Source organism: Vulpes lagopus, chromosome 5, assembly GCF_018345385.1.
Source record: "Vulpes lagopus strain Blue_001 chromosome 5, ASM1834538v1, whole genome shotgun sequence".
Taxonomy (NCBI): Eukaryota; Metazoa; Chordata; class Mammalia; order Carnivora; family Canidae; genus Vulpes; species Vulpes lagopus.
The window spans coordinates 127,645,287-127,671,370 of NC_054828.1; the positions used below are offsets into that span (position 1 = coordinate 127,645,287).

Genomic DNA, 26,084 nt, shown 5'->3' on the forward strand with positions numbered 1-26,084 from the left:
CAGCTGGGACTTGAAGAAGGGGCTCTCTTGGCAAAGCAGAAAGAGTGGTCTAAGTAGACGGAGCAACGTTTGGAAAGACTCTGGAGCCTTCACCTCTGCTCCCTGCCTTCCCTCCATCCCTGGCGGGGAGCATGGTTCTCGGATCCAGCACCACAGCCTCGCACGCCCGGTCCTCCCCGCCCAGCTCATTTCCATGAGCCGGCTGCAGCCTGCACACCTGGCAGCCACAGGAGCCCCCACACCTGACACGGATGCCCCGACGCCGGGGCCTCAAGACGGGCGCGCACTCAGAAAGCACACAGCTGCGGGTTTGGGATCATCATATACGTGTGTGTGTCACTGAGTTGATGAACTTCGTTATTTGATCAGTTGTTTTTATTATGTTTTGAGAGAAAATAGGAATTCGAATTTAGAACCGAAGAGTATTTTGTAATTTTTGGGTGAGCTAAACGATGAAGAGAATGAGGCAGGATGAGAAAAGTGATTCTTTGCCCCCAGGGAAGTGGGAGTCATTATTTTTACAAACCTCAGAGGCTTAGAAAACATCCTGCAAGCTAACACGGCAGCTGGGTGTTCCTGGCAGCCTGGGGGGGGGTGGGCATAGGTTGTCTGAGGGATCATTTCTCGAGAGTGAGTGGTGGAAAGGTAGGAACTGAGAACTGACTTGTAAGGGAACCCAAGGGGAATCTCCTCCGTTATGCACTTTGAGAGCAGTTGTCATATGATGGGTGCGTGTGTGTGTGTGTGTGTGTGTGTGTGTGTGTGTGTGATCTTGCCTGTCAGGTCAGTAGAATGAGCAGTTCTGGGGCCCAGGTCTGTGCGTCGCATTGCCTTGGATGGTGTTCTTCTTTCTTTAGGAGTTGAAGGATCCTCGCGTTCGGCCAGAGGTGGAGTCCACACCGAGCAGTCTCGAGCTCTGAGTGGTGGGGACAGGTGGAAGAGCACTGGGTCCCCGTGGTGGGGTCTGAGCTTCCTCCTGCCGCTCGCTGGCTGTGTGGCTGGCCTGTTCTGAGGGCCTCTCCTTGGCTGTGCAGTGGCGGTGGCCATGCGTACCCCGAGAAGATAGAGCTCACACTCTACCTGTAGGCAAAACACCATTTCCTGGTTTTAGGGAAATTCTCAAAATTTAAATACCTTGTGATTAATTGTTCTGTGATAGGAATGTCTAAGCTAACGTGATAAAGGATAAAGGTATATCCTGGTGGCTTTCTTATGTGGATTGATTTATTTTTCCTTTCCAAGTTATCCATTCAATTACAGATTATAAAATACAAAAAGATATTACCATCTTAATTATGACATGATTTAGCGCCCTCATTGAAGGGGGCTTTATTGGGCACTTGGGTGGCTCAGTGGTTGAGCGTCTGCCTTTGGCTCAGGGCATGATTCCAGGGTCCTGGAATCAAATGCTGCATCAGGCTCCCCACAGGGAGCCTGCTTCTCCCTCTGCCTGTGTCTCTGCCCCTCTCTGTGTATCTCTCATGAATAAATAAATAAAATCTTAAAAAAAAAAAATAAAGGGCTTTAGGTGTTGTCCCTAGGGCAGCTCTCACGGGCCCTTAGCCCCTTGTCTCAGACAAGCGGGACAGACATTGTCCTGTTTCTTCCTCGCCCATCCCTCCTGTTTTGTTCTGCATTTCTCACCCAACCTCCTTTAATTTTCTACCTATTCCCCTTTTCCCAACTCACTTTCCACCTGTAAGTCAGCTGAGGCAGAAGGCAGCATGGTATGTTGGAAAGTCAAAATCAGGAAACCAGGGCCATGCCTGATGCCCGGGTAACCCTGTGGCCTGGTGTTCGAATGCGCAGAGTCGGGGCAGCAGCGCTGCTCACACAGGGTCTCTCGTGGTTTCTCTCTCTCTGCCTCCTTCCCATCCCTTCCCTTCCCCTCCTTTCTCCTGCTTTTTTCAAAGCAAGGGAGAAGGCCTAGATCTAGCTCCCATGCCTTCCCCAAACACTGCAGCCCCTGGATTATGTCTTTGAAATCCCTTGGAGGTCTTTTTTTATGTTAAAAAAAAGTGTCAGGATTTTGCAGTTGTATAAGGAGAGTAAACTCTTTTTCATACACCACAAGTATTACTTTATGTTTCTGCTTTTAAATACTTATTTTTTATTTTGTCACAGCCCAATGATGATAATTACTCAGAAGATCACTAGTTTGGCTTACGAGATTCATGATGGTAAGAATCTAGAAATTAAATTTTCGTCACTGAAAGAAATCCTATTCAAATGTACTTTTGCCTGAGATATGACCCTAACTTTCAGCTCTTGTATTAGGGGAGTTTAGAAAAGGGAATATTTAACTCTGCGTGTGTTTATTTTTCTGCAGTGTTTCATCTTGGTTTCACACTTGATTCAGTGACAAAAACAGAGTAAAAGAATGGGATCCTGTCATATGACCCACATTAGTGGCGATTTAAAATGTAAAGGAAATAGACATTTGATCTAAATCAAGTTGTATTAATCCCTGCTTCATCTCGTGTTACATTTTTATTAATATTTGAATGTTTTTCCCCGTGTCCCTTATCCCTGATTATATGATACATACAATACATACTCACAGTTATATATGTTTTTGGCATAAATATTTGTATATTCCTATTTTATATTTTCAGTGAATGGACACCTTGCCATAGGAAATGCTAATCTAATGGTGTGGGCTATGAGTCATGAGTTAGGCTCTGGTTTCTTCGCAGACTGGAGGAGCATCCCCATCAGACCAGTCATTTGTAGTGGTCTAGGGAGCTTCTTGCACAGGGTTTTTAGCATCACTGTATAGATCACCCATCCTGTACCATCTGTTAAGGAAGACCTACAAATAATTTTTAAGTATATCGTTACTTCTTAGTTCAGTCCTCCTCTGGTCTTTAAATTAACGGGCTTAGGATCTAATAAGAAACCATATCCTCCTCTCTGAGGAGAGAAGGTAAAGAAATGGATGGAGATGGTATAGGAGTACCTTTTTCATTCCTTAGCATCGTAGAGAGGTAAGGAAATCATTCCTTGCTTTGTGTTGAGCTTCTAGCCCATAATACTGATATTAGTCACTTAAAAAATATCTAATAATAGAAACACTTTAACACCTTCTTTTGAAAGTCATAGTGTTTACTCTAAAATATGTTAGCAATTTAGCAATTTGAAATTTTTAGTAATAATTTCCTCTAGAGAAGAGTCAGATTTGTGCACCGATGTGTGTTATTTATCTTATACAGACCTAGGCATGTTGGGTTACATGGTGGTCCTTTGACGTGATCGGACCTATGTGGCAGTGAGAAAGAAAGGAACCTGTTATTCCAAAATTGGGATTAGAGCTTGAATTTCCAATGAGAAAAGGGGAAGAAGTGTGAATGGGAGAAAATACCATTCTTTTCTTGGGGGAAACCATAATTGATTACAGTACCTGTTTGTATTTTTCAGGGATGTTTCGAAAGGATGAGGAACTGACTTCATCACAGAGAGGTTTAGCTGTAAGGTACGTGCCCCCTTATCGTGTCCTGCCATGGTCCATGCTGTCTCTGCCTAGGATATACTTTACTCTCATGGTTAAGGCAGACTCGTACCACTAGAGGTACTGACTTCATGAAAACCAAACCTGCCTCTCTGCACATACGTCCCTGCCACCAAATCTTGCTAGGCTAGGCTACCTACCCCTCCTAGGGCTCCCGTGGCACTTTGGATAGATCATCCTACAGTATGTGCCTCTTATGTACCATGAGGATATCAGTACATTTTCTGTCTGTCCTATGATTTTCTGAGTTTCCTGAAGACAAGAAGATCATATAGTTTTCATGTCTGCCATATAGTAATGAGTGATAATCACTGCTTCCATTTATAGACCAATAACTTAATGGCAGGTACTGGGCTAAGATATGTTAATATTAGCACATAGATGCAATGTTTTGAACCATAAGATATCCTCGATATTTGAGGAATTCATTCTGGGTGGGTTTCTACTTCATTTATTGTAGTATTCTGTTGACTAATCTGAGGAATAGCTTAATTTCTCAGGAGGGTCTGCCCTAACCTAATATAATTAAGAATCGAATATGTATTTTTACCTAAAGAAAAAATTCCCAGGAAGCCCCTTGTTTTTTGTAAATCTAGAACTAAGAGATGCGTGGCTGTCAGAGGAATAAGGTTCAGTTTGTAAGCGTAGAGAGACCTTACCCTGAGTGTTCACTTTTGGTAACGTGTCTTGGGAATCTTCTTACAATTTATCCAACTTTATGGTTATTCTATTTTGATGCTCTCTACAGCCATTGTTTACAAACCAGTAAATGTATACTGGAATACACTTAGGTGATGAGAGATTCCTTTCATCTGGGTTCTCTGATCTTAGGAGACCTTTGCCCAACCACTGTAACCTCTCCCTAATAGACACTCAGCCCCCATTTCGGCCTTTCCCTCCCACACCCCCACCTGGCAAAACCCCAAACCCTATTAAATTCAACTCTCCGCCTACCCAAACAGTGGAAGAAAGCAGAGTAGAAAAACATTCATTGTTGATTGGACTTGTTCTGAGCATGTTCCCACAAATTTGGGATTACGGCCGGAGTGTTGCTAGGAGTTCCACTGCATCTGTCCCCTCGCCCTCCCACCCGTGAGCTGGTGTGTTCTCCTTCCTCAGACTGCCAGCACTCCCTCCCCCTCACTCACTTAGGATGGTAGCAAAGTTTGACTCCTGGAGAAAATAAAGGCAGCTCCACTTCCTTCTGCTCCCATTAAATCTGCTACAAAATACTCCCCTTTCTGCCCCATACTGAGTATTAACTGTCCATAATCCAGTCCAAGGCCAGCTTCTCGCTTCTCACTGACCCCAGCGGCTTCTCTTTGAACTGGGGGATTTTCTCCTTCAGCTCTCCCATCCCTCGCGTTGTCACTCATCGCTTCTCCCTGTCTTTCCCACTCCCTGGAAGGAGAAACATCTTGACCTCACTTGCCCTTCCAGCTCCTTCCCCATTACTCTGCAGCCTTTAGAGCCAGACTCTGTGAGAGTCTCCCCTTCCTGGTCCCCCATTCCCACCTCAGCCCCCTCACAGTCGGGTTTGTCCTCACCACAGGTCTGACAGCGTGTTTCAGGGTGACCCTTAATCTCTGTGGGTGTAACCGTCAGCCTCTCCACCCCGTCGTCCCACCCAGGGGACCCCTCGGTCCCGGAAGTACCTTCCTCACCTGGGTTCTCTTCCTGCCTCTGGCTCTTTCCTTCTGTCTTCTTGCCAGAATCCTCCCCCTGAGGTTCACCACTGAGTGTTCGTGGGCTCCACCCGTGGACGTCACCATCCTCTGGGGATCCCGTGCAGCCCGGTGACCTTAAGTAGTGTCCACGTATTTGAGGTCGGAACCGTCCTCCCACGACACCTGTCTCCCGAGCTCCGGCCTCATAGCCAAGTGCCGTTGCAGCGTCCCGGCGCGGATCTGAGCAGGCATCTCAGAGCACGTTTCAAGGGGGACCTCGTGACTCCTGTCTCCCCTTCCCTCTCCCCAGCCTACCACCCATCTAGTTCACGGCAGCACCGTTTGTCACTGGTGTTTTTAGGGCGAAAACCTAGGCAAACTCACATGTTCTTACTGCAGATCCGCTTCACTGCAGATTCCTTCCCTGTCCTGGGAGGCCTGTGTCTCACCTGTCCGTGACATCTGACTGTCTCTGATCGGACCGGCCTCTCGCCACTCCCGCCAAGAGCCCCCCGGCCGGACCCTCGAGCTCTACTTGGTCTGCTGGGACGGCCTCGCCCGCAGGGCTCAGTCTTCTGTCTTCTTTCCCCCCAGACTGCTCTCCACTCAGCAGCCAGAGGGCTTGTAATGTGTGTGGGATTATGTTACTCCCCTCCCGTGAGGGAGGCCCCTCCGCTGCTCCCCAGGTAACTACCTGGGAGTCGACTGACACACTTAGGACCACCTGGCACGAGGCCCGGCAGGAGCTGGTAGCTCGTAACTGCGCAGACTTCTCGTCAGAAAGCCCCTTCCCTGCCGTCACTCTCTGGCCCTTGGCCCGGCTTTATTTCTCTTCATAACGTGTGTTAACTGTCTGCTGTTAGATATTTCTTTTGCTTGTCCCTCCCTCTACCTTCCTCAGGTAAACTCTCTGAGGATAGAACTTCCCATTTATCAATATATCCTTGTCCCCTGGATAGCAGTTCCCTACTGAGGACGCCTGTGTCCCTCAGTGTCTGGAGACATTTTTGGTTGTCACAGTGGAGAGGAGAGGGGGTGGTACTACTGACATTTAGTGGGTGGAGGCCAGGGTGCCCCTGGACATCCTGCAGCGCCCCCTCCAACGAAGAAGTATTATCCAGAAAAGTCCATAACGCTGAGATTAAGAAGCTCGAACCCAGAACAATGTGGAGTTGATCCCAAATAAACATGGAACGAAAGGATGGTTCTTTCACTTAATGTCATAAATGAAGTATTGCAGTCATGCTTTGTTCCCATTTTAACAGCGAACATCATAATTATATACTTAGTACCAAAAATGACTTCTCATTTGATAGGACAGTTGAGCCAGAAATTACCTCAGCAAATTTCATGGTTCAGAGTTATCTCCTGTCCTTGCAATTGTGATACATAGTTTGACTTGGGAGGACTGGGCTGCGCCTTGATAACCTGGCATTGGTTGGGCCTTGAAGTAATCGGTGTTGAGATGGAGCACATCTGTCATGGGAGCACAGGAAGTTCTATTGTGGATTTGATTGTAGGGCGCTCACCCCAGTGTTTGAGGCAGAGCATTCTGTTTCAGTATTACAGAAAAAAAAATGCAAGAGAAAATCTGCCAGCAACAATTTTCACTCCTCAGTTTTGAGCCTTCAAGAGAAAATATGTAAGGCTCAAAATGCTTTTAAATGTAGAAGAATAATTCTGGAAAAAAATCCAAAAAAGGAGTTTTAGTGACATAGCTAGTATCAGATGGACAGGAAGCCCTGTTTTCTTTTGTATTGTTTTTTATAAAGATACATATGCAGGGATCTGTGAGCTTCTCTTGGCCACAGAAGAGTGTTTGTGCTTTTTAAGGAAACCGCTTCTCAGAGGAAGGAAGGATCGTAACATCTTCCAGAAGCCTGCTTCCCATCCTCAGGTGTAGTTCTTCTATTTATGATAGTTTATAATTGTCAGTGGGAAGCAGACTTAGTAAAGTAGAAAATAAATAAGGGGCTCCTGGGTGGCTCAGTTAAGTGTCCAACTCTTGATTTCAGTTCAGGTCATGAGTTCAAGTCCCACAGTAGGCTCCAAGCTAAGCAGGAAGTCTGTTTGAAATTCTATTTCCCTCAGCCCTTCCCCCTATTTTCTCACACATGCTCTCTCTCTTTCTCTCTCTCTCTCAAAAAAAAAAAAAAGAAAAAGAAAAATAAAAAAGAAAAGAAAAACATAGGCTGATAATTCACCTGTATGATGTGTATATGGTCAACATGGGCTCCTGTGTTGCTAGGTATTCTTTTTACCTGATTCCTTCCATTAAGAACTAGAAAGCTCGGTAAACTTTAGATGCCATGTGCCACCTGGATAGACCTCAAAGCAGTTGAGTGAAAAACATTGCAAGACATCCTTCATTCCTTTTTCTCTTGCACCCACATCTAGTCTACAGGCAAACCACCAGGCTGTCTCACCAGACTATATGCGGGTGCTGCCTCCCCCACTGCTCCCAGCCACTGTTGCCTCCTCCTGGAGATCCCAGTGGTGCCTGCCTGGCCTTCTGACTTCCACCCTTGTCCCGTCCGCACTCAGAGGCTAGAGGGATTCTTTGGAAACATGGTCTTTAAAAAACCCTACTGTTGTTTTTCATTGCATTCAGAGTAAAGTCCCAAGTTCCTACCATGACTTATAAGGCAAGCCCTAGATAATATCACCTCCATTCTCTCTGATTTTCCTCCTGTCTCCCTGGTTCAGCAACACCAGCCTCGCTGCTGCTGGACTGCCTCCTTCAGGGATTTTGCACTGACCCCTCCGCCTGAAATCCTTATCTTAGATACTCACACAGCTCCCTGTCTCACTGCCTTCCGGTCTCTGCTCAGATGTTGCCTTATAAGAGGTCTTCTTTGACTTGTTAATGTAATAATAATAATAAAAACCCTTTATTTTCGTAGTACCTAACACTTCTGCAAATACTTTTTATATGTATATTTTAATTATCTGCTTTCTGCATCTGTTATGTGAGCTCTGCGAATGCAGAATATTCCTCTGTTTTGTTTACTGCAGTCTCTCTAGACCCTGGGGCATGTGGTCACATAGTTGGTGCACACATGGATTTGTTGAGTGAGTGAATGATGAGCTAGTGAGGGATGATTCTTTATGCCATATCTGGTCTGTCTTAGGTTTGTTTTATAATGAAGAAATTCAGTAGCAGCCCTTTGTACTTGCTCACAGAGATCTGTATGAAAGCTCTCATCCAGCAATACTGTTGAGCATTACTGCACCCTCATCTTTTAAATTCTTATCGTACGAATGCCAGTGAAAATGAAAGCTTGTTTTGTTGAGGAAATGGGAAGAGCAACAAGATGGAAGGCCATGATTGCTGCTGGATTTTCGGAGAGCTTGTGTCACATCTCACGAGCTGCGTTGTTTTACCCACAGGCGCATGCCGAGCCTCCTGGAGTACCTGAGCTACACCTGCAACTTCATGGGCATCCTGGCGGGCCCGCTCTGCTCCTACAGAGACTACATCATCTTCATTGAGGGCCGGGCGCAGCACAGGGCACAGCCAAGTCCAAGTGGGAAAGAGGAAATGCCATGTGAGAGAGCAGAGCCGTCCCCGAATGTAAGCCCACGAGATTGATCTGAGCCTTGATGGCATGTGTTGATTGTGTTGTTTGCTTAAAGATACTAATGTCTTCAAGGTTTGAACTTACTGTGTCTTTGAAACTATTTTTAAGATAAATGACTCTTCACAGTGCACCTAGTAGTGATGCCTGGTAGCACGATTGTGCTCAAAGAACAAAACTAAGGTTACTTAAGAAGCGGTGCTGAGGGGCACCTGGGAGGCTCAGTCATTTAAGTATCTGCCTTCCCCTCGGGTCATGATCTCAGAGTCCTGGGGTTGAGCACTGTGTCAGGCTCCCTGCTCAGCAGGGTGTCTGCTTCTCTCTCTCCCTCTGCTACTCCCCCTGCTTGTGCTCTTTTGCTCTCTCAAATAAATGAATAAAATCTTAAAAACAAACAAACAAAAACAAGCGATGCTGAGCTCCTGAGTGAGAACGGTGCTTCACAGTTACCAAGTATTTTATAGGAAAGCTGTGTGTGCAGCACTGACCCAGCCAAGTTTCCTAGGGTTTTTCCTTCCCTTTGCTGAAGTTCCAGCTAATTCAGGGTGTTCTCCTCTCCTGACTTCCCTCTCCTCTTCCTGATTATCACTAGTTGAAATCTTGCTCCTCTTCAAAGGTCCACATCAGGGCACCTGGGTGGCTTAGTGGTTGAGCGTCTATCTTTGGCTCAGGTCCTAATTCTGGGATCTTGGGATGGAATCCCACATCTGTGGGGAGCCTGTTTCTCCCTCTGCCCGTGTCTCTGCCTCTCTCTGTGAGTCTCTCATGAATAAATAAGTAAAATATAAAAAAAAAATAAAGGTCTATATCAAATATCACCTTTTCCATAGAAGTTTTCCTGATTTCCCACAATAAAAAAGTTAACAATAGTTACCACTTTGGTAGCACTTCCCCCCCCTGCCTGGCCCTGCTGGGGACACTTCACTTATTCTCTCCGAGCTCACAACACAAGGTAGGTAGTTCACTGCTTAACAGATGAGGAAACCAGGCCTACGTAATTTGATGGAGATGTCCCAGGTTGGCAGTAGGAAACTGGAATTCAGACCCCGACAGTCCTGAGTACAAAGTCTGTGCTGGATTGCCTCACAGCTCAATATAAGCTTTATTTCCCTTGAGCTGCTGGGATATAGATGCTCCTGTGTCAAGAAAGACTCTGAAGCTTTGTGTAGGCTGAGTTTCTGTTGGATTTGATCTGGTAAAATTTAAGAGTCCCATGAGAAACGGGCCGATCAAAAGGTCTGAGAGACAAGAAAGGGGGCTAGTGTGTTTTTTTCTGAATGTGGGGCTTGGAGCAAAGGATCACCTTCCTTCTCTAAGTTATTACAGAATGAAGCATGAGTGAGGAAAGGTGCACACATTCACAAAGGCTCCTATTTTATCTCTTTTCTGCCATGTGACTCATTGTGTTTTATATCAAAATGGTCCTTTTATCTTCATCCTTTCTATTACTGGCTAAATGTTAATTGATAAATGCCGTATCATACTGGGTTGAATTTCACACTTGAAATTGAGTACATTCACATCTCTCCCATTGACTATTTTGTGTCTCAGGCTGACCACTTAACCCTTTAGAGACCTTTAGAGGTCTCACTGCCACAGGAGAAAGAAAGGGTTATTATATATAGATAGCTCTGATATTCCAGAATAAGATTCTGGAATTCTGGAAAGAGGATCGAAAGCTAGGAATCAAGGTACTGAACATAATGTAAAATATTTGAAAAAATCTCAAGTGCTATAAACTTTGGAGTACTAGTAAATCAAACCCAACAAAGGATAATTCACATTTATATATTCTGTCACCTGGCCCTGAATTTTAATGGGTTTCACTCTTATAAAATGCCACTTTTCCTCTCTTAGGTGGTAGACATCATAAATCAGAGGTTGTTGGCAGTGGCAAATATTCTTAATCTGCTATCGTACTGTCTTACTATGTTTTGAGTTTAAATTCCACACGTACAAAGTTCACACAGAAGTGGTAGTTATTTACAAATCTCTCCAAGGCATTTGGAAGCTCTGTGTGCATCCGTCAGGTATGTAGGCTCTTATGATCCAAAGTAGGGCAGTCAGATAGCCAGTGGCCTTTTTGTTGGAATTCTCAATTATCTTGGTCTAAATAAGATAACGGGTTTAGGTGCTGAAACGAGGTAGAAGTTTCTTTTTCCCCTCACACGACATCCAAAGCATCAGTGGTCAGTCAGTAATGTGGTGGCTCCATGGGTCGAGGATCCAGGCTCTCCCCTGTTTCTGCCATCCTGGGGGTGGAAATGCAAGCACACGGTGTAAGCTGGCTCGACTCAGCGCTGTGCACGTTACTTGAGCTAACATCCATGGACCGCATGGCTACACTCGGCTGTGGAGGGGACCGTGGTTGTGTGGTCAAATAAAAATTTAGCTAGACGTGCTCAAATAAAAATTCCATCATTGTGCAAGAAGGGGAGGGTGGCTCCGGGGGAGCACTTGTCAGTCTCTGTTGTGATGTCTGTAGGACTTTTCTCTGGAGCTGGGTCCCTTCTTAGTGAAGGATCCTTCGGTCTCCTACAATTTTACGAGGTGGATACAAACTTGACTGCTGGTTTCTGGAGCTGGCCTGGGCACAGGGGCTGAGGATTTCACCTCTTAGGATATGGACTTCTTCCAGAGTTACCGCGTTCTCATTCTAGCACTTACCCAGTCCCCCACTCTGGACCCATGTCCCTAAGCCTGGGTCTTCGGCTTCTCTGAGAGTTAAGCTCTGGCCTCCTGCCTGTATGGTGGCTGGGTGGCACTCGACCAAGCAGAGAGGCCGTGGGAACCAGGGGTCATGCCCCATCTCCCTCCTTCCGAGGTACCTGACCCCACATTGCCTGAGCCTTTGTGGGGACTCTTATGGCAGGTGTGTGTGCCACCTGGTCGTTGAGATCAGCTAGAGGCTACTTTAATTTTTGTTTTTAAACTGAGACCTGGAAACTTGGGTCTAGTCTAATGGCTGCAGTATTGCTTATTGTGACACTAAGATGATCCACCCAATTTTTATGTTAATGTGTGAGGCCATTTGTTTCATCTCACTGCATTTACAATTCCAATTTTTTCTCTTGTTTTAAATCTCTTCTCAAATGCACAGCTTAGATATTTGGGGAACGGGTAAAGAAAAGGTAGCCTTACCATACTGGAGAAAGCTTTAAAGAACATTGAGGAAAGTGAGAATGGGGGCTGGCTGCAGCAGAGAGTCCTCAAGCACACAATACCTCCAGTGAGCCGCCTGAGAGCAAACACAGCTTTTTCAGAAATGCAGTGACTCTGGTATGTGCTTTGACTCTTGCCTCTGAGCCCTTTCTTCGGGCACTGTTACAGAAAGTGTGAAAATAGGAATACTCTTTGGCAGATTAATTTGAATACTGTTTGATTACAATGCAGGGTACTCAAAATCCAGGTATTTTGTTATGTTCCATTACCTGGATGTAGCTTTTCCTTTCTTCCACTTGTTTCTTTCCTTTGGCAGGTTTTATAATCTCCCCTATATTGAGTCAGATTCAAATATTCTGGCCTATTAAAAATACAAAAACACCATGAATTGGATTTTTTTTTAAAGATTTTATTTATTTATTTGAGAGAGAGTGAGATTACAGAGGGAGAGGGAGAAGCAGACTTGCCACTGGGTAGAGGAGCCTGACTTGGGGCTCCATCTCAGGAACCCAAGATCATGACCTGAGCCAAAGGCAGACACCTAACCAGCTGAGCCACCCAGGTGTCCCCATGAGTTGGATTCTTCTAAGGTGATTTAACATTACCAGGATATAATAAAGAATGGCCTTTTTTCCCCCCATCAGAATCTTCTTTGCAAATCTTTTTGTCTTCTTTGCCCTTGTGTAACTCTTTTGGTTTATCATTTGTGAACAAAATTTCATGACAGAGCTTTCAGATTTTTTTTCATTTTTTTAACCCTTTATTTTTTATTATTTTTTAATAATAAATTTATTTTTTATTGGTGTTCAATTTACCAACATACAGAATAACACCCAGTGCTCATCCCGTCAAGTGCCCCCCTCAGTGCCTGTCACCCATTCACCCCCACCCTCGAGCTTTCAGATTTAAATAGATACATTAAATTGTTTATTGTAAAAATAATGTCTGTGAAATACACATAGCATTTGAAAAATATAGGGAAAGCACAATGGAAAAATAAGCCATGTGTGTTTTGTGTGTGTATAATATAAAACCCACTACCAAAAGTTATATTACCAAATATACTGAATATTTTTGTGTATTCACACCTATATGCCTGTGTTTGCTTTCAGATTTTTTTCTTTTTTAAGATTTTATTTATTTATTCATGAGAGACACAGAGAGAGAGGCAGAGACACAGGCAGAGGGAGACGCAGGCTCCCTGTGGGGAGCCCAATGTGGGACTCGATCCCAGGACCCCAGGATCATGACCTGAGGTGAAGGCAGACACTCAACCACTGAGCCACCCAGGCATCCCTCAGATATTTTTTTTAGCTGAAAACACAAATTCAGGTTTCTAGTGTGACTTGAGTCCTAACCCAGAGGGAGTAGTCAGAGAGAAAAGGCTGGAAATGTTCCTGCTGTGAGACCCTGAGGGTTTGAAATGCTGAGCTCCACACAGTTTATGATTTTTGACTAAGGGAGAGTAAGAAAGTTCATATTGCATTCAGGAAGATTAACCTGGCAGTAGTTTGTCAAATGAATTAGAAGAGGTATGGATTAAGCTTTTGAAATCCTGTCTTGTCCTTTCAGATCGCAGTTATTCAGAAACTCTTAATCTGTGGACTTTCCTTATTATTTCACTTGACCATCTCTAAAACATTATCTGTGGAGTATAACATTGATGAGCGTTTTCAAGCTACAGCCTCGTGGCCGACAAAAGTTGTCTATCTCTATGTCTCTCTTTTGGCCGCCAGACCCAAATACTATTTTGCATGGACGTTAGGTAAGTCACGTCTGAGTAAACCTGACTGTTGCTGTGTTGAGATGTACCCTGCCCTGTAGCTAGCTGGGAGAGTGCCCTCTTGAGGATATGTAGTTAAAGACCAATTGGAAAAGACTAGAGTCCTGTATTAGAAGAAACAAACTTGACAACTCCTATCCTAAATACAAGGAAATAGCCTAAAACCGGTTAGGATATCCTAGAAACTGGATCAAGGCTCATTTTGTTACAATATCAGATAAAAATAAGCATAAATAAATCTACTTTTACTGTTTCAGAATAAAAAAATCCTAGTATATAGTAACATATGTTTTGGGAGAATGTGGTAGATTGTTACATGGATTCTTAATACTGTCTTTTCACTTTGTTTACTGCAGCTGATGCAATTAATAATGCTGCAGGCTTTGGTTTCAGAGGATATGATGAAAATGGAACAGCTCGTTGGGACTTGATTTCCAATTTGAGAATTCAACAAATAGAGGTGAGTAGATCATTTACAAGTTAGTTACCATGTGATACTTTACATACCATGCTTTGCTTTTATGAGTTATGATGTGATGTTCCAAGAGTGGTATTGAAGTCTATTTGTTAATAATACCCATCTAATTAGGGGATCTAATAAGTAAGATTGGTGTGATCTGGGCCCTTGTGGAGCTTTAATCTAATGAGGGCTACAGGGACACAGAAGGATAGGTTGTGGTCAGAAAGGTGTAGGGTGTGTGCGTGCTACAAGAGAGGCTCCAACTCAGGTGAGATAGGTCAGGGAGGGGTCCTGAAGGAAATAATGCCTTAAGCTGAGTCCTAAAAGATAAGGAAGATGTTGCCTGGCACTCCAAGTAGAAGGAGGGGTGCCCTTGGGGTGAGAAGTGGTGTGTGGCTCACAACGCAGAGAGTGGTGACAGATGAGCCTGCAGAAGTCAGAGGCAGGCTCAGACAGTTTCAGAGGCCATATAGGGGGTTTGGAGCTCTTACAAGAGCGATGGAGTGTTGCTGGGTGGGTTTTACGCAGGCAAGTGAGGTGATCACAGCTGTGGTTTGGGAGGATCTGGCTACATCAGGTAGAATGAGTTGCTCTCGTGGGACAGAGTGGTCTGTTCGGAGTGTTGTGTTGATCCAAGGTGATGGTGCCCTAAACCAGGGTAGGGCCAGTGGGGCTGGAAAGACCTAAACACCTGGGTGGGCTGTTCCAGAGACTCAGCAGTGCTCGGTGTTACATCGACATCAGCAAGAGAGAATGAGTCATGAATCGGGACCAGTGTCATGGCGATGCCTTTCACTGGGAGAAGGAACAATGAACAAGCCTAAGTTTGGAGGGAAAGCCACTGTGTGTTCAGATTTCAGACTTAACTAAGTTGCCCAGCAGGCACATAAATGACCAGGCACTAGCCTCAACTGCTGAGCTCGATATCCTAATTGGGGAACTGTCAGCATGTAGCATTTCAAGTTTTGGGAGAAACCAGAGAGTAGTCATGAAAGAGCACTGAGAGACCCAGAAGGGATGAGACACCCCCCAAACCTCCCACACCCCTCTGCACCCCCCTGTTCCACAGGATCACCTGTGCTTACAGACTGGGAGAGGAAGAGGCAGGTGAGGAGGAGGAGCCAGAGAGAGAAGAAGAAAACCAAAAAGGGACATCAGTTTGCCAATTTGGGAGAATTAATCCAAGGGTAGAAATCACTAAAACTTAAGGTGAAGGGTTGACAGGTTTATAATGAATGGGTCAGGATGGACCCACCAATGCACCTTAGCATCACTGAGGGTTCGTCCCTACAAGTGGGACAGTCGGTCGCTAAGCGCCTGTGGGTGTGATGCTGGGGGGGGGGGGGTACAGCCCCGTCTCTCAAGTATTTGCCGAGACGCTTAAACCCGAGTAGGTCTCTTGATCTTGCTAAATTTAGAGGGAGTATAGAGTTTAGGGAAATAAGTTAAACACACCAGATCCAGAAGTGGGAAATTCTACAAGACAAATGACCCAATTTTTCTCAACAAATAAAGGACATGGGAAAAGCCGGGGTCAGAGAGGAGCTCTTCGAGATTAAAAGGGATTTTAGCCAAACGCACTGTGTGCACCGTGTTTGGGCCTTGATTGAACAGACAACTGGGAAAACATGTTTTTAAACAATCAGGGATATTTGAACACAAAATGAGTATTAGATGATGTTAAAGAGTAATAATTCGTTTTGTTAGGTCTGATCTTGGTTTTTTAAAAGTCCAATAAATTTTGAACTATTTACAGGTGAAATAAGACATCTGGCATTTGCTCTGAAATTCTCATAATAATGTCAGTAATAAATGGGGAAGGGGAAGAAAAAACGGCTAATTTTGGAAATTGATGAATGTATAAATATGTGGCAGTGTTTCTAACTCTTGTGTTCATTATTGGACCTACAGAGACTTTGAGACATGTGTTTCCTAATCAACCCCCCATGAACCGTTATATCACATATACCGTATATCCGTGTGTGTACTCTATGTATATATGTGCTTTATATGTGAGAAGAGTAAGACTTTTTTGTTACTAAGAACTGGTTTTTATCCTCTTGGGAGCAGTATCACTCTTGCTGAGAATGCACAGGATAAGAGAAAGTAAAGAACAAAGGAGTTAGTTTTTCTAAAGGAAATCAGCATTAAATGCTGCTGAAGATGTGCAGTAAGAGGAGGACTCCCGAGTGCCATCAGCTCTAACAACACGGGAGTTTATCGATGATTTCAGTAACAGTTTCCAGGGAGGGGTAGACATTAAAGCCAGGTTATATAATCCGAAGGCATTTATTACCTGTACAAGGAAGGAGGGTGGAGATAAGGTCATAGCTGAGGAGAACAAGTAGTTGAAGGAGGGATTTTTGTTTTGTTTAATTTTGTTTTAAAATGGAGAGATTAAAAAAAAATAAAATAAAATGGAGAGATTGACACATGTTTACCAGTTAGAGTATCTGAAGACTGTGTGAAAATATGGTAGAGGGGGAGAGAGGCTGATGGACACATGAGGTCCCTAGGAAGGTGGAGGGAGGGGATATAAGAAGACAGGTGCAGGGATTGTCCAAGTGAAAGAGGAACCAGGGACGGAGAAAGGGATGTGTGGAGGCAGCTGACTTTGTAATTTTGGTATGAGATGTTGGAGTCTGATGGTTTATGTCATCTCGATAAAGTTGGAGGCAAAGTTACCTGTTGTGAGGGTGGGAGGGCAAGTGGGAAAAAGTGATAGGACCAGAGATAAGAAAGGGGGGAACTTGTGAAGTATTCATTGGGATCTCATGGGATTGCTGATTTTTACCTGCTTTTGACTTACAAAAAAAAAAAAAAAAAGACAATTTAAAATGGTTCAATCCAATAGCTGTTTTTAGGAAGAGGAGAATGAACTGTGTAGGGAAACAAGGATTACCTGCAAGGTTGAGGCTCAACTGATAGCAAGAAGTATGGGTTTAGGACCAAAGTCTCCAGTGTTTTTTTTTTTTTTTTTTTTTTTTTAAGTCTCCAGTGTTGTATGATATTCTGCACATGAATTCAGAGGTTATGAGTAGGGAAGGTAGAAAGTGTGGTTGATCTGGGGTTAGGATTTTGATAGGTAGGTGAGTTAAAAGGAAAAAGAAACAAACACATCAAGAATTTTGATGGGAATAGTAAATAGTGGATCATGGAATCTACACGGTAGGAAGGAAGTGAAGACGCAGGAGGGGATAGTTATTGAGGGAAGAAGGAGAGATAGGGGACCAGAGGAACCTCTGACATCTAGAGGAAGCTTTTATGGGGGAGGCTTGTGTGATGAGCCTAGAAGGGTGGGAAGATGGTGGTAGTTCCAAGTGGGGCCAAGGTTCCAGGTGGTCATAGATGGTGGCCGAAGAGGCATAGAGGTGGGGAGTTGAGAGACTGTGGCTTGATGGGATGGGTCCAGTCCCCAGTGAAAGAGTCATTAAAGGGGCCCTGAAAGGTCATTTACATATTGGGAATGTCTTCGGGATAATTCCATGACGACCCTGATAACATATAAGGAGAAAATGGTGATAATCCCTTTATCTTATAGATGGCTTTTACAATACCCAAATCCCAGTTCCACAATGATGTTACTGTATTAGAAAAGCAATATTAAGAAAAGAGACCAGTACATGACCATCAATGCCAAGTAACACATTTTTAGCACAATAAAACATTATTACTTATATTTCAAGCTTCGTTATTTTGTTGGCCAAAGAAAAAAAGTTCTTTTGTTTTTCAGATGTCAACAAGTTTCAAGATGTTTCTTGATAATTGGAATATTCAGACGGCTCTTTGGCTCAAAAGGTATGTGCCTTCAGGAGCTGTGCCACGATATCTAATAATACTTGAGCTTCACTGAGTTAGATTCTTGATTATATTAACACTGTGTTGAGTGACATTGTGACCTCGATGTCAGCCAGGAAATACTGTTAACATCCTCCCGCAGCAAGAGTCTATCAAACACGAGACCTTTCCGGCCCAGGTGGTAGATACAGTTACCGCCAGCCTCTCAGCCGCCCTCCCGAGCATCTTTCCGAGGCCTGAGATCATCAGTGTCCTCCTCTCATTCACTGGAGATGTGGTTAAATAAAAACAAAGTAGCCACACAACCACTATGCAGATGCCCTAGAGTTTCCAGAACAGTTCCAGTTTTAAAATATTTCCATTTGACATATGTTTCTGTCAAATGTCCTGTTAGGTACAGGACACAAAGATGAGTCCGGCAGACAAAAAGGCCCAGTCTCCTCAGCCAGAGAGTTCAGGAGCTTGTGAGATGCACAGCAGCGTCCCCTACAGGGGCCTTTCCCTGTAGTGAGGAGCAGCAGGGAGAGTGAGCAGCAGGGGCAGGTGGGCACCGGGAGGGGCTTGCTGGTGCTGGGATCAGGGGCTAGGAGTTGGCCAAGGACGAGGAGGGAGGTCTGTACAGGCAGCCCAAGCCCAGCAACATTAGGAAATTGCATAGAAACTCCCAGCGACTCTGTCTCCATTTTCCCAATGAGACATGGGTCTCTACCTCGAGTTTATTTTATGAGATATTTACCCTGTGATGGTACAGCACTAAGCATGTTCTGTGGAAAGCAGCCTTTTCTGGGGAATGTCTTTTATTTTGTGACAAGTTGAGGATCTTTTTTTTTTTTTTTAAGATTTTATTTATTCATGAGAGACACACAGAGAGAGAAAGAGAGAGAGACAGAGACACAGGCAGAGGGAGAAGCAAGCTCCCTGTGGGGAGCCCAATGTGGGACTCGATCCCAGGACCCCAGGATCATGACCTGAGGTGAAGGCAGACACTCAACCACTGAGCCACCCAGGCATCCCTCAGATATTTTTTTTAGCTGAAAACACAAATTCAGGTTTCTAGTGTGACTTGAGTCCTAACCCAGAGGGAGTAGTCAGAGAGAAAAGGCTGGAAATGTTCCTGCTGTGAGACCCTGAGGGTTTGAAATGCTGAGCTCCACACAGTTTATGATTTTTGACTAAGGGAGAGTAAGAAAGTTCATATTGCATTCAGGAAGATTAACCTGGCAGTAGTTTGTCAAATGAATTAGAAGAGGTATGGATTAAGCTTTTGAAATCCTGTCTTGTCCTTTCAGATCGCAGTTATTCAGAAACTCTTAATCTGTGGACTTTCCTTATTATTTCACTTGACCATCTCTAAAACATTATCTGTGGAGTATAACATTGATGAGCGTTTTCAAGCTACAGCCTCGTGGCCGACAAAAGTTGTCTATCTCTATGTCTCTCTTTTGGCCGCCAGACCCAAATACTATTTTGCATGGACGTTAGGTAAGTCACGTCTGAGTAAACCTGACTGTTGCTGTGTTGAGATGTACCCTGCCCTGTAGCTAGCTGGGAGAGTGCCCTCTTGAGGATATGTAGTTAAAGACCAATTGGAAAAGACTAGAGTCCTGTATTAGAAGAAACAAACTTGACAACTCCTATCCTAAATACAAGGAAATAGCCTAAAACCGGTTAGGATATCCTAGAAACTGGATCAAGGCTCATTTTGTTACAATATCAGATAAAAATAAGCATAAATAAATCTACTTTTACTGTTTCAGAATAAAAAAATCCTAGTATATAGTAACATATGTTTTGGGAGAATGTGGTAGATTGTTACATGGATTCTTAATACTGTCTTTTCACTTTGTTTACTGCAGCTGATGCAATTAATAATGCTGCAGGCTTTGGTTTCAGAGGATATGATGAAAATGGAACAGCTCGTTGGGACTTGATTTCCAATTTGAGAATTCAACAAATAGAGGTGAGTAGATCATTTACAAGTTAGTTACCATGTGATACTTTACATACCATGCTTTGCTTTTATGAGTTATGATGTGATGTTCCAAGAGTGGTATTGAAGTCTATTTGTTAATAATACCCATCTAATTAGGGGATCTAATAAGTAAGATTGGTGTGATCTGGGCCCTTGTGGAGCTTTAATCTAATGAGGGCTACAGGGACACAGAAGGATAGGTTGTGGTCAGAAAGGTGTAGGGTGTGTGCGTGCTACAAGAGAGGCTCCAACTCAGGTGAGATAGGTCAGGGAGGGGTCCTGAAGGAAATAATGCCTTAAGCTGAGTCCTAAAAGATAAGGAAGATGTTGCCTGGCACTCCAAGTAGAAGGAGGGGTGCCCTTGGGGTGAGAAGTGGTGTGTGGCTCACAACGCAGAGAGTGGTGACAGATGAGCCTGCAGAAGTCAGAGGCAGGCTCAGACAGTTTCAGAGGCCATATAGGGGGTTTGGAGCTCTTACAAGAGCGATGGAGTGTTGCTGGGTGGGTTTTACGCAGGCAAGTGAGGTGATCACAGCTGTGGTTTGGGAGGATCTGGCTACATCAGGTAGAATGAGTTGCTCTCGTGGGACAGAGTGGTCTGTTCGGAGTGTTGTGTTGATCCAAGGTGATGGTGCCCTAAACCAGGGTAGGGCCAGTGGGGCTGGAAAGACCTAAACACCTGGGTGGGCTGTTCCAGAGACTCAGCAGTGCTCGGTGTTACATCGACATCAGCAAGAGAGAATGAGTCATGAATCGGGACCAGTGTCATGGCGATGCCTTTCACTGGGAGAAGGAACAATGAACAAGCCTAAGTTTGGAGGGAAAGCCACTGTGTGTTCAGATTTCAGACTTAACTAAGTTGCCCAGCAGGCACATAAATGACCAGGCACTAGCCTCAACTGCTGAGCTCGATATCCTAATTGGGGAACTGTCAGCATGTAGCATTTCAAGTTTTGGGAGAAACCAGAGAGTAGTCATGAAAGAGCACTGAGAGACCCAGAAGGGATGAGACACCCCCCAAACCTCCCACACCCCTCTGCACCCCCCTGTTCCACAGGATCACCTGTGCTTACAGACTGGGAGAGGAAGAGGCAGGTGAGGAGGAGGAGCCAGAGAGAGAAGAAGAAAACCAAAAAGGGACATCAGTTTGCCAATTTGGGAGAATTAATCCAAGGGTAGAAATCACTAAAACTTAAGGTGAAGGGTTGACAGGTTTATAATGAATGGGTCAGGATGGACCCACCAATGCACCTTAGCATCACTGAGGGTTCGTCCCTACAAGTGGGACAGTCGGTCGCTAAGCGCCTGTGGGTGTGATGCTGGGGGGGGGGGGGTACAGCCCCGTCTCTCAAGTATTTGCCGAGACGCTTAAACCCGAGTAGGTCTCTTGATCTTGCTAAATTTAGAGGGAGTATAGAGTTTAGGGAAATAAGTTAAACACACCAGATCCAGAAGTGGGAAATTCTACAAGACAAATGACCCAATTTTTCTCAACAAATAAAGGACATGGGAAAAGCCGGGGTCAGAGAGGAGCTCTTCGAGATTAAAAGGGATTTTAGCCAAACGCACTGTGTGCACCGTGTTTGGGCCTTGATTGAACAGACAACTGGGAAAACATGTTTTTAAACAATCAGGGATATTTGAACACAAAATGAGTATTAGATGATGTTAAAGAGTAATAATTCGTTTTGTTAGGTCTGATCTTGGTTTTTTAAAAGTCCAATAAATTTTGAACTATTTACAGGTGAAATAAGACATCTGGCATTTGCTCTGAAATTCTCATAATAATGTCAGTAATAAATGGGGAAGGGGAAGAAAAAACGGCTAATTTTGGAAATTGATGAATGTATAAATATGTGGCAGTGTTTCTAACTCTTGTGTTCATTATTGGACCTACAGAGACTTTGAGACATGTGTTTCCTAATCAACCCCCCATGAACCGTTATATCACATATACCGTATATCCGTGTGTGTACTCTATGTATATATGTGCTTTATATGTGAGAAGAGTAAGACTTTTTTGTTACTAAGAACTGGTTTTTATCCTCTTGGGAGCAGTATCACTCTTGCTGAGAATGCACAGGATAAGAGAAAGTAAAGAACAAAGGAGTTAGTTTTTCTAAAGGAAATCAGCATTAAATGCTGCTGAAGATGTGCAGTAAGAGGAGGACTCCCGAGTGCCATCAGCTCTAACAACACGGGAGTTTATCGATGATTTCAGTAACAGTTTCCAGGGAGGGGTAGACATTAAAGCCAGGTTATATAATCCGAAGGCATTTATTACCTGTACAAGGAAGGAGGGTGGAGATAAGGTCATAGCTGAGGAGAACAAGTAGTTGAAGGAGGGATTTTTGTTTTGTTTAATTTTGTTTTAAAATGGAGAGATTAAAAAAAAATAAAATAAAATGGAGAGATTGACACATGTTTACCAGTTAGAGTATCTGAAGACTGTGTGAAAATATGGTAGAGGGGGAGAGAGGCTGATGGACACATGAGGTCCCTAGGAAGGTGGAGGGAGGGGATATAAGAAGACAGGTGCAGGGATTGTCCAAGTGAAAGAGGAACCAGGGACGGAGAAAGGGATGTGTGGAGGCAGCTGACTTTGTAATTTTGGTATGAGATGTTGGAGTCTGATGGTTTATGTCATCTCGATAAAGTTGGAGGCAAAGTTACCTGTTGTGAGGGTGGGAGGGCAAGTGGGAAAAAGTGATAGGACCAGAGATAAGAAAGGGGGGAACTTGTGAAGTATTCATTGGGATCTCATGGGATTGCTGATTTTTACCTGCTTTTGACTTACAAAAAAAAAAAAAAAAGACAATTTAAAATGGTTCAATCCAATAGCTGTTTTTAGGAAGAGGAGAATGAACTGTGTAGGGAAACAAGGATTACCTGCAAGGTTGAGGCTCAACTGATAGCAAGAAGTATGGGTTTAGGACCAAAGTCTCCAGTGTTTTTTTTTTTTTTTTTTTTTTTTTAAGTCTCCAGTGTTGTATGATATTCTGCACATGAATTCAGAGGTTATGAGTAGGGAAGGTAGAAAGTGTGGTTGATCTGGGGTTAGGATTTTGATAGGTAGGTGAGTTAAAAGGAAAAAGAAACAAACACATCAAGAATTTTGATGGGAATAGTAAATAGTGGATCATGGAATCTACACGGTAGGAAGGAAGTGAAGACGCAGGAGGGGATAGTTATTGAGGGAAGAAGGAGAGATAGGGGACCAGAGGAACCTCTGACATCTAGAGGAAGCTTTTATGGGGGAGGCTTGTGTGATGAGCCTAGAAGGGTGGGAAGATGGTGGTAGTTCCAAGTGGGGCCAAGGTTCCAGGTGGTCATAGATGGTGGCCGAAGAGGCATAGAGGTGGGGAGTTGAGAGACTGTGGCTTGATGGGATGGGTCCAGTCCCCAGTGAAAGAGTCATTAAAGGGGCCCTGAAAGGTCATTTACATATTGGGAATGTCTTCGGGATAATTCCATGACGACCCTGATAACATATAAGGAGAAAATGGTGATAATCCCTTTATCTTATAGATGGCTTTTACAATACCCAAATCCCAGTTCCACAATGATGTTACTGTATTAGAAAAGCAATATTAAGAAAAGAGACCAGTACATGACCATCAATGCCAAGTAACACATTTTTAGCACAATAAAACATTATTACTTATATTTCAAGCTTCGTTATTTTGTTGGCCAAAGAAAAAAAGTTCTTTTGTTTTTCAGATGTCAACAAGTTTCAAGATGTTTCTTGATAATTGGAATATTCAGACGGCTCTTTGGCTCAAAAGGTATGTGCCTTCAGGAGCTGTGCCACGATATCTAATAATACTTGAGCTTCACTGAGTTAGATTCTTGATTATATTAACACTGTGTTGAGTGACATTGTGACCTCGATGTCAGCCAGGAAATACTGTTAACATCCTCCCGCAGCAAGAGTCTATCAAACACGAGACCTTTCCGGCCCAGGTGGTAGATACAGTTACCGCCAGCCTCTCAGCCGCCCTCCCGAGCATCTTTCCGAGGCCTGAGATCATCAGTGTCCTCCTCTCATTCACTGGAGATGTGGTTAAATAAAAACAAAGTAGCCACACAACCACTATGCAGATGCCCTAGAGTTTCCAGAACAGTTCCAGTTTTAAAATATTTCCATTTGACATATGTTTCTGTCAAATGTCCTGTTAGGTACAGGACACAAAGATGAGTCCGGCAGACAAAAAGGCCCAGTCTCCTCAGCCAGAGAGTTCAGGAGCTTGTGAGATGCACAGCAGCGTCCCCTACAGGGGCCTTTCCCTGTAGTGAGGAGCAGCAGGGAGAGTGAGCAGCAGGGGCAGGTGGGCACCGGGAGGGGCTTGCTGGTGCTGGGATCAGGGGCTAGGAGTTGGCCAAGGACGAGGAGGGAGGTCTGTACAGGCAGCCCAAGCCCAGCAACATTAGGAAATTGCATAGAAACTCCCAGCGACTCTGTCTCCATTTTCCCAATGAGACATGGGTCTCTACCTCGAGTTTATTTTATGAGATATTTACCCTGTGATGGTACAGCACTAAGCATGTTCTGTGGAAAGCAGCCTTTTCTGGGGAATGTCTTTTATTTTGTGACAAGTTGAGGATCTTTTTTTTTTTTTTTAAGATTTTATTTATTCATGAGAGACACACAGAGAGAGAAAGAGAGAGAGACAGAGACACAGGCAGAGGGAGAAGCAAGCTCCATGGAAGGAGCCCAATGTGGGACTCGATCCCAGGTTTCCAGGATCACGCCCTGGGCTGAAGGCGGCACTAAACCGCTGAGCCACCAGGGCTGCCCTAAGTTGAGGATCTTTATCCCTTGAAATACCCATCACACGATACTTTGCAGTCTCCCGAGTGGCTGCAGATTCTCTGAGCAGATCTGTTGTGTGCTTTTTGTTATTGTTATATTTTAAATTTGACACCTTTGGGGGCACCTGGTTGGCTCAGTCGGTGGAGCATGTGATGCTTGATCTCAGGGTCGTGAGTTCCAGCCCCACGCTGGCCATAGAGAAATAAATAAATTTGATATCTTTGGAAAAATCTTATTTTCATCTGAGTCCTCTACTCTGTTACCAAGGGAGATTTTAGACTGAGCGCCTCCAGACTTGCCAGAAAGAAATATTACTAGGTCAGTTGAAAGTTCTTAATTAAATAAAAATCATTAAAGAAAATAATAAAATAACATAAAATATATTTAATATTAAAGGTTTTTTTGTGAATCGTGTAGATTTCTAACCACTTGGCAATGATTATTTTAGCTATTACATATACCACAAAGAGATGAAAGTCAAGTTTATTTTCCTAAAGAAATAGGAATATTTTGCAGCTGTCACCTCCCTGATGTCACAGGTCAAGTTATTGCTGCCATTAGGCGGCAGCTATTTTCCTAATTACTCTGTGTCCTGTCAGATAAGAAAAGAATGATCACTGTGGACTATCTAAACTCTGATCACTCACTCCTCTTGGCTCCCTGTGGTTTTCTGGTTTCTAGGGTGTGTTATGAACGAGCCTCCTTGAGTCCAACCATCCAGACGTTCATTCTGTCTGCCATTTGGCACGGGGTGTACCCAGGATATTATCTGACGTTTCTAACAGGAGTGGTGATGACGCTGGCAGCGCGAGCCGTAAGTATCCCGAATTCCATTTCATACTTCAGTGCAGTCCCCTCGAGCTGGCTGGCGTAAGAGGCTGAGACACCCTCCCTAGGCAGACCCTGTTTCTGGGCCCCAGTCGGTGCTCCACTCTGGCCACGAGTGAGGCGTGCACCTGGCGTGTTTGTTGAGTGCTCCCGGGGGCTCCACACTTGGTTCATCTGAGGGGAAGAGTTGGCACGTGGGAGGTACCCACAGAGCGTTCATTGTCTTTACGGAATTTTCTGAACGAGAGCTGAAAACAGAGTTAAATAAAGATGATCAGAAGGGTGGGTTTACTTTAGAAACGTTTCCTGAAAGTGGTCACCTTTGAGAGTCATCTTTTAGATGAAGAGTGGGGTGGAATTGGGTGTAGAAAACTGGGTGGGCCATCCCTGGGGTGGTGGGCACCACATTGGAAGCAGGACACAGTCCTTGGTTGGAACCCAGGGTGATATTTTGGGAAACAGTTGAGAAATGAGGTTGCTGACATGGGTGGGCAAAGAAGGACATTTAGTTTAAG

At 44.2% G+C, this 26,084-nt stretch overlaps 1 protein-coding gene across 1 annotated transcript in view; it reads left to right on the plus strand.

Annotated features, from left to right (window-relative positions):
- The window catches only part of MBOAT2 (membrane bound O-acyltransferase domain containing 2), a 125,856-nt gene that overhangs the window by 93,997 nt on the left and 5,775 nt on the right, over positions 1-26,084 (plus strand). The window contains exons 5-11 of the mRNA XM_041756859.1: positions 2,125-2,180; positions 3,418-3,472; positions 8,566-8,749; positions 13,488-13,680; positions 14,055-14,158; positions 17,892-17,956; positions 25,423-25,555. Coding sequence (XP_041612793.1) covers positions 2,125-2,180; positions 3,418-3,472; positions 8,566-8,749; positions 13,488-13,680; positions 14,055-14,158; positions 17,892-17,956; positions 25,423-25,555 — 790 coding nt within the window. The remainder of the gene's footprint in view (positions 1-2,124; positions 2,181-3,417; positions 3,473-8,565; positions 8,750-13,487; positions 13,681-14,054; positions 14,159-17,891; positions 17,957-25,422; positions 25,556-26,084) is intronic.